At 46.7% G+C, this 8,862-nt stretch overlaps 2 protein-coding genes across 2 annotated transcripts in view; both read left to right on the top strand.

The window, feature by feature from the left end:
• Positions 1 to 5,552: 5,552 nt before the first annotated feature.
• Positions 5,553 to 6,420, top strand: LOC138854568 (integumentary mucin A.1-like; the record flags this gene model as incomplete). The annotated part of the gene is made up of 1 exon (XM_070098527.1): positions 5,553 to 6,420. A coding segment is annotated over exon 1 (801 nt), but the record flags the coding sequence as incomplete, so codon positions are not given.
• Positions 6,421 to 8,213: 1,793 nt separating this feature from the next.
• The window catches only part of LOC128698141 (serine/threonine-protein kinase SBK1), a 1,818-nt gene continuing 1,169 nt past the window's right edge, over positions 8,214 to 8,862 (top strand). Inside the window, exons 1-2 of the mRNA XM_053790248.2 lie at positions 8,214 to 8,564; positions 8,734 to 8,862. The exon at positions 8,734 to 8,862 is cut by the window's right edge and continues 1,169 nt beyond it. Coding sequence (XP_053646223.2) covers positions 8,357 to 8,564; positions 8,734 to 8,862 — 337 coding nt within the window. The 5' untranslated portion in view covers positions 8,214 to 8,356. The remainder of the gene's footprint in view (positions 8,565 to 8,733) is intronic.

Raw genomic sequence — 8,862 nt, 5'->3', positions numbered from 1 at the left:
GTTGTACACAGTCAGTTGTACACAGTCAGTTGTGTATAGTCAGTTGTGCACAGTTGTGCAGTCAGTTATACACAGTTGTACACAGACAGTTGTGCACAGTCAGTTGTACACAGTCGGTTGTGCACAGTCAGTTGTACACAGTCAGTTGGACACAGTCAGTTGTACACAGTCAGTTGTACACAGTCAGTTGTGTATAGTCAGTTGTGCACAGTTGTGCAGTCAGTTATACACAGTTGTACACAGACAGTTGTGCACAGTCAGTTGTACACAGTCAGTTGTGCACAGTCAGTTGTGTACAGTCAGTTGTGCACAGTCAGTTGTGCACAGTCAGTTGTGTACAGTCAGTTGTGCACAGTCAGTTGTGCACAGTCAGTTGTGCACAGTCAGTTGTACACAATCAGTTGTACACAGTCAGTTGTGCACAGTTGTGCAGTCAGTTATACACAGTTGTACACAGTCAGTTGGACACAGTCAGTTGTACACAGTCAGTTGTGCACAGTTGTGCAGTCAGTTATACACAGTTGTACACAGACAGTTGTGCACAGTCATTTGTACACAGTCAGTTGTGCACAGTCAGTTGTGTACAGTCAGTTATGCACAGTCAGTTGTGCACAGTCAGTTGTGTACAGTCAGTTGTGCACAGTCAGTTGTGCACAGTCAGTTGTGCACAGTCAGTTGTGCACAGTTAGTTGTGCACAGTCAGTTGTGCACAGTCAGTTGTGCACAGTCAGTTGTGTACAGTCAGTTGTGTACAGTCAGTTGTGTACAGTCAGTTGTGCACAGTCAGTTGTGCACAGTCAGTTGTGTACAGTCAGTTGTGCACAGTCAGTTGTGCACAGTCAGTTGTGCACAGTCAGTTGTGCACAGTCAGTTGTACACAGTCAGTTGTGCACAGTCAGTTGTGTACAGTCAGTTGAGCACAGTCAGTTGTGCACAGTCAGTTGTGTAGTCAGTTGTGCACAGTCAGTTGTGTACAGTCAGTTGTGCACAGTCAGTTGTGTACAGTCAGTTGAGCACAGTCAGTTGTGTAGTCAGTTGTGCACAGTCAGTTGTGCACAGTCAGTTGTGCACAGTTTGTTGTGCACAGTCAGTTGTGCACAGTCAGTTGTGCACAGTTTGTTGTGCACAGTCAGTTGTGCACAGTCAGTTGTGCACAATCAGTTGTGCACAGTCAGTTGCCCACAGTCAGTTGTGCACAGTTAGTTGTGCACAGTCAGTTGTGCACAGTCAGTTGTGCACAGTCAGTTGCCCACAGTCAGTTGTGCACAGTCAGTTGTGCACAGTCAGTTGTGCACAGCCAGTTGTACACAGTCAGTTGTGCACAGTTGTGCAGTCAGTTATACACAGTTGTACACAGTCAGTTGTGCACAGTCAGTTGTGCACAGATAGTTGTACACAGTCAGTTGTGCACAGTTGTGCAGTCAGTTATACACAGTTGTACACAGTCAGTTGTGCACAGTCAGTTGTGCACAGTCAGTTGTGCACAGTCAGTTGTGCACAGTCAGTTGTACACTGTCAGTTGTACACAGTCAGTTGTACACAGTCATTTGTACACAGTCAGTTGTACACAGTCAGTTGTGCACAGTCAGTTGTACACAGTCAGTTGTACACAGTCAGTTGTGCACAGTCAGTTGTGTACAGTCAGTTATGCACAGTCAGTTGTGCACAGTCAGTTGTGTACAGTCAGTTGTGCACAGTCAGTTGTGCACAGTCAGTTGTGCACAGTCAGTTGTGCACAGTTAGTTGTGCACAGTCAGTTGTGCACAGTCAGTTGTGCACAGTCAGTTGTGTACAGTCAGTTGTGTACAGTCAGTTGTGTACAGTCAGTTGTGCACAGTCAGTTGTGCACAGTCAGTTGTGTACAGTCAGTTGTGCACAGTCAGTTGTGCACAGTCAGTTGTGCACAGTCAGTTGTGCACAGTCAGTTGTACACAGTCAGTTGTGCACAGTCAGTTGTGTACAGTCAGTTGAGCACAGTCAGTTGTGCACAGTCAGTTGTGTAGTCAGTTGTGCACAGTCAGTTGTGTACAGTCAGTTGTGCACAGTCAATTGTGTACAGTCAGTTGAGCACAGTCAGTTGTGTAGTCAGTTGTGCACAGTCAGTTGTGCACAGTCAGTTGTGCACAGTTTGTTGTGCACAGTCAGTTGTGCACAGTCAGTTGTGCACAGTTTGTTGTGCACAGTCAGTTGTGCACAGTCAGTTGTGCACAATCAGTTGTGCACAGTCAGTTGCCCACAGTCAGTTGTGCACAGTTAGTTGTGCACAGTCAGTTGTGCACAGTCAGTTGTGCACAGTCAGTTGCCCACAGTCAGTTGTGCACAGTCAGTTGTGCACAGTCAGTTGTGCACAGCCAGTTGTGCACAGTCAGTTGTGCACAGTTGTGCAGTCAGTTATACACAGTTGTACACAGTCAGTTGTACACAGTCAGTTGTGCACAGTCAGTTGTACACAGTCAGTTGTGCACAGTTGTGCAGTCAGTTATACACAGTTGTACACAGTCAGTTGTGCACAGTCAGTTGTGCACAGTCAGTTGTACACAGTCAGTTGTGCACAGTTGTGCAGTCAGTTATACACAGTTGTACACAGTCAGTTGTGCACAGTCAGTTGTGCACAGTCAGTTGTGCACAGTCAGTTGTGCACAGTCAGTTGTACACAGTCAGTTGTACACAGTCAGTTGTACACAGTCAGTTGTGCACAGTCAGTTGTACACAGTCAGTTGTGCACAGTCAGTTGTACACAGTCAGTTGTACACAGTCAGTTGTGCACAGTCAGTTGTACACAGTCAGTTGTACACAGTCAGTTGTACACAGTCAGTTGTACACAGTCAGTTGTACACAGTCAGTTGTGCACAGTCAGTTGTACACAGTCAGTTGTGCACAGTCAGTTGTGCACAGTCAGTTGTACACAGTCAGTTGTACACAGTCAGTTGTGCACAGTCAGTTGTACACAGTCAGTTGTGCACAGTCAGTTGTGCACAGTCAGTTGTACACAGTCAGTTGTGCACAGTCAGTTGTGCACAGTCTGTTGTAAACAGTCAGTTGTGCACAGTCAGTTGTGCACAGTCAGTTGTACACAGTCAGTTGTGCACAGTCAGTTGTACACAGTCAGTTGTGAACAGTCAGTTGTGCACAGTCAGTTGTACACAGTCAGTTGTGCACAGTCAGTTGTGCACAGTCAGTTGTACACAGTCAGTTGTGCACAGTCAGTTGTGCACAGTCAGTTGTACACAGTCAGTTGTGCACAGTCAGTTGTGCACAGTCAGTTGTACACAGTCAGTTGTGCACAGTCAGTTGTGCACAGTCAGTTGTGCACAGTCAGTTGTACACAGTCAGTTGTGCACATTCAGTTGTACACAGTCAGTTGTACACAGTCAGTTGTGCACATTCAGTTGTACACAGTCAGTTGTACACAGTCAGTTGTACACAGTCAGTTGTGCACAGTCAGTTGTGCACAGTCAGTTGTGCACAGTCAGTTGTGCACAGTCAGTTGTGCACAGTCAGTTGTGCACAGGAACATTAAGAATACAGTGACACTGCTAGTAACTGGTCTGCTCTTCCACGAGAGACAGAGTCATCCACTGTATCGTAATCAGACAATTAATCTTCAAAACTCAATACAGGAAAAAGTATAAACGACTGAACAGTCCGCAGAAGTTTCCTGAGCATACATTCTGAAGACTTTAAATTTCATAGTCTTATTTTGTTTATAAATAAGGCTAAAAGGACTGAAGGTTATAATTGAGGTTAAAAGGACTGAAGGTGGATTAAATGGACTGATGAAATGACCTCTTTTCTGGTGTCTTTCTCGCCTCTTGACATGGTAATGTTTTTCGACAGTTGACCTCTCTTCTGATGCTGATGTTGGTGGAGATCTTAATGAGAGATTGTTTAAAGATTTCTCTCGGGAACTATGGTTATTTATGAATTGTTTCAAGCAGAGTATTGTGATTTATGTTCTACGTTCCTGATTAGAAGGTGTTAGGTTAGATGAGGAACCATGGTTGGTACTGTATGTGTGTGCAGGTTCCTGGAGTCTGTAGTTGATGTTACTCCTACTCCTCCTCTTCCTCTTCTTTATCCTCCTTATCCTTCTCCTTCTGCTCCTGCTCCTCCTCCTCCTCCTCCTCCTCCTCCTCCGCCTCCTCCTCTTCGTCTTCCTGTTAGAGGCGACCACAACCAGACTGCATGGCGCGACTCTTTTACCCTTGGACTTCAGCCACGTATTTAGAGAGAGAGACAGAGATAGAGAGAGAGAGATAGAGAGAGAGAGAGAGGTAGAGAGAGAGAGAGGGAGAGAGATAGTTCATGGGAAAGACAGATAGTATACAACTTTAATTACAAGTTCCCTCCCAGGCTGTCTGCTTAAAAGAACCATTCATTTCTGTCTAGAACAGTAACTATAGTGGGTTATCCAGGTGTCTGAGGCAAGAACAGTGAAGCAGAAGGCTCTCTCCCCACCCTTCACTCCCTCTGGCCACTACCAACACGAAATTAAGTAGAAAAAATATACCATACCATGTAAAAAAAGTCATGGAAGTACATATATTTGTTTATTGGTACTATTTATGCAGTAAGTTCTCAGGTTAGTCTATCACTGACAGGGGTGTGCGAACCAGTGGTTCACCTGGTAAACACCAGTGCTTCCTCTGGATACTGTGGTCAAGGTAGACGTGTACCACTGCTGTGATTACCACAGCTGCCATTGCTGTGACTACCACAACTGCCACTGCTGTGATTACCACAGCTACCATTGCTGTGACTACCACAACTGCCACTGCTGTGACTACCACAGCTACCATTGCTGTGACTACCACAACTGCCACTGCTGTGACTACCACAGCTACCATTGCTGTGACTACCACAACTGCCACTGCTGTGATTACCACAGCTACCATTGCTGTGACTACCACAACTGCCACTGCTGTGACTACCACAGCTACCATTGCTGTGACTACCACAACTGCCACTGCTGTGACTACCACAGCTACCATTGCTGTGACTACCACAACTGCCACTGCTGTGACTACCACAGCTACCATTGCTGTGACTACCACAACTGCCACTGCTGTGATTACCACAGCTACCATTGCTGTGACTACCACAACTGCCACTGCTGTGACTACCACAGCTACCATTGCTGTGACTACCACAACTGCCACTGCTGTGATTACCACAGCTACCATTGCTGTGACTACCACAACTGCCACTGCTGTGACTACCACAGCTACCATTGCTGTGACTACCACAACTGCCACTGCTGTGACTACCACAGCTACCATTGCTGTGACTACCACAACTGCCACTGCTGTGATTACCACAGCTACCATTGCTGTGACTACCAAAACTGCCACTGCTGTGATTACCACAGCTACCATTGCTGTGACTACCACAACTCCCACTGCTGTGACTACCACATCTGCCATTTCTGTGACTACCATAGCTGCCATTTCTTTGACTACCACAACTGCCATTGCTGTGACTACCACAGCTGCCACTGCTGTGACTACCACACTTGCCACTGCTGTGATTACCACAGCTGCCACTGTTGTGATTACCACACCCACCACTACTGTAACTACCACACCCACCACTACTGTGACTACCACACTCACCACTACTATGACTACCACAACCACCATTACTGTAACTACCACAACCACCACTACTGTAACTACTACACTCACCACTACTGTAACTACCACAACCACCACTACTGTAACTACCACAACCACCACTACTGTAACTACCACAACCACCACTACTGTAACTACCACACCCACCACTACTGTGGCTACCACACTCACCACTACTATGACTACCACAACCACCACTACTGTAACTACCACAACCACCACCACTGTTACTACCTCAACCACCACTACTGTAACTACCACAACCACCACTACTGTAACTACCACAATCACCACTACTGTAACTACCACACCCACCACTACTATGACTACCACACCCACCACTACTGTGACTACCACACCCACCACTACTGTAACTACCACAACCACCTCTACTGTTACTACCACACCCACCATTTCTGTAACTACCACAACCACCACTTCTGTTACTACCACACCCACCACTACTGTAACTACCACAACCACCACTACTGTTACTACCACACCCACCACTACTGTAACTACCACAACCACCACTACTGTTACTACCACAACCACCACTACTGTTACTACCACACCCACCACTACTGTAACTACCACAACCACCACTACTGTTACTACCACACCCACCACTACTGTAACTACCACAACCACCACTACTGTAACTACCACACCCACCACTACTGTAACTACCACACCCACCACTACTGTAACTACCACAACCACCACTACTGTAACTACCACAACCACCACTACTGTAACTACCACACCCACCACTACTGTAACTACCACAACCACCACTACTGTAACTACCACAACCACAACTACTGTAACTACCACAACCACCACTACTGTAACTACCACACCCACCACTACTGTTACTACCACAACCACCACTACTGTAACTACCACAACCACCACTACTGTAACTACCACAACCACCACTACTGTAACTACCACAACCACCACTACTGTAACTACCACAACCACCACTACTGTAACTACCACACCCACCACTACTGTAACTACCACAACCACCACTACTGTAACTACCACACCCACCACTACTGTAACTACCACAACCACCACTACTGTACCTACCACAACCACCACTACTGTAACTACCACACCCACCACTACTGTAACTACCACAACCACCACTACTGTAACTACCACAACCACCACTACTGTAACTACCACAACCACCACTGCTGTAACTACCACACCCACCACTACTGTAACTACCACAACCATCACTACTGTAACTACCACACCCACCACTACTGTAACTACCACACCCACCACTACTGTAACTACCACAACCACCACTACTGTAACTACCACAACCACCACTACTGTAACTTCCACAACCACCACTACTGTAACTACCACAACCACCACTACTGTAACTACCACTGGTATCATTACTGACCTGGGTGGTTAGTTTTCAACTTATTATCTTGATACAGTTTGCTGTCCAATAGTCTGTACCTCAGGTCTATATTTGTCCAGAGAAAGATAGGTTAGGTTAGGTAAGATTTGTCAGGAAACAGGACAAGTGTTTCCTGATGCGGGTCTTAGTTTAATCATATGATGCCCAGTAGCCGAAGCTTTGGTCATCTGACCAAGGCCTTCCACTGGCTTACCCCTTCACCCTTTTAAAAATTAAGGTATAATTTATACTATTTATTAATTAGAAAGAGAGAGAGAGAGAGAGAGAGAGAGAGAGAGAGAGAGAGAGAGAGAGAGAGAGAGAGAGAGAGAGAGAGAGAGAGAGAGAGACGTGCAGTGACACACACACGCTGGGATCATCCTAAGTACACGTGTTCTCTTGGCATTCATTGCACCACATACCCACAGAGTGCCACGTGAGACTAATATTTGTATTATTATTTGCGGCGTTTACTGGATTCCCTGGCACAGGGTAACTCCTCCACACTCCCAAACCTCTCTCCAAAACACTCCTACAACACTCACCAGAGCACAGAGGTCTTCAATTTAAGTCAGTTTAATTTCTGTGGTGTAAGCCTCCAAATTTCTATGGCGTCAGCCTCCACTAGTTTCTGTTGTGTCAGCCTCCACTACCTACTGTGGTGTCAGCCTGCACTAGCTTCTGTAGTGTCAGCCTCCACTACCTTCTGTAGTGTCAGCATCCACTACCTACTGTGGTGTCAGCCTCTACTACGTTCTGTAGTGTCAGCCTCTACTACCTTCTGTGGTGTCAGCCTCCACTGCCTTCTGTAGCGTCAGCCTCTACTATCTTCTGTGATGTCAATTTCCACTACCTTCTGTAGTGTCAGCCTCCATTACCTTTTATGTGGCAAAGGTACTGAGAAGATGCAGCTGGAGACGCTGGCTGAAGCAGGTTCTTGGCTTGTTGTTACTTGCAGGTGGACGAGTTACAGCCAACACCGGCTATACTCAGGCCTCAGGCCAGGTGTTTGGCCGAGCTGAGCTTTTATCTCTGTTCCGGTGTGAACTCAACTCACTCGTGACGTCAGGAGCTGGGATAAAAGCCGGCAGTGGCTGCCAGTGGGAGCAGACAGACCCCAACCCCACTCAAGACAGGAACGATACTGGTCCCCACCTCGTGGACACCTTGTCCTACAGGAAGACTCCTGCGTATACATGATTCCTCCTTGTGCATTATAGTGGTAGTGAAACTATTGCTTGGATCCTAAGTCTCCGCTTGGTGGATTAAACTGCATAAGTTGGTGTGATAGGAGATGGCAGTTTCTCCAGGCCTTCTCCGTCGAGCAGCAGAGGAGATGGCAACGTCACCAAGCCTTCTTCGTCGAGCAATGGAGGAGATGGCAGCATCTCCAAGCCTTCTCCGTCGAGGAGGAGAGAAGATGGTAGCATCTCCAAGCCTTCTCCGTCGAGAGGGAGAAGAAATGGCATCTTCCTCAAACTCTCTCCGTCGATCAGTACAAGGTAACACGACTCTCTCTGTAGTTAATTATGGCTCTGACACAGTATAGATTCAAAGCGCCCTCACCTGCACAACAGTCAACTATGCGGACAATTCACATATATCTTTTTGGCGATACGCTCTTTTTGTGACTTTCAGATATACTGATGACGAATACTTCTATCATTACAGATATGACTATTAGTAGCTGCAGCAGTTTGTACACGATTAAGATGCTGGAGTTGCCTAGGATGGAGGTGGAACGTCAGTTTTCCGACGTACGGCTCCTTGTGGAGTCCACAAACGGCGTCAAGGTGTACA

The sequence above is a fragment of the Cherax quadricarinatus genome, chromosome 63 (genome assembly GCF_038502225.1).
Source record: "Cherax quadricarinatus isolate ZL_2023a chromosome 63, ASM3850222v1, whole genome shotgun sequence".
NCBI lineage: Eukaryota > Metazoa > Arthropoda > Malacostraca > Decapoda > Parastacidae > Cherax > Cherax quadricarinatus.
Note: the sequence above shows the minus strand (reverse complement) of the source record. Positions and strands in the feature narration are given on the sequence as shown.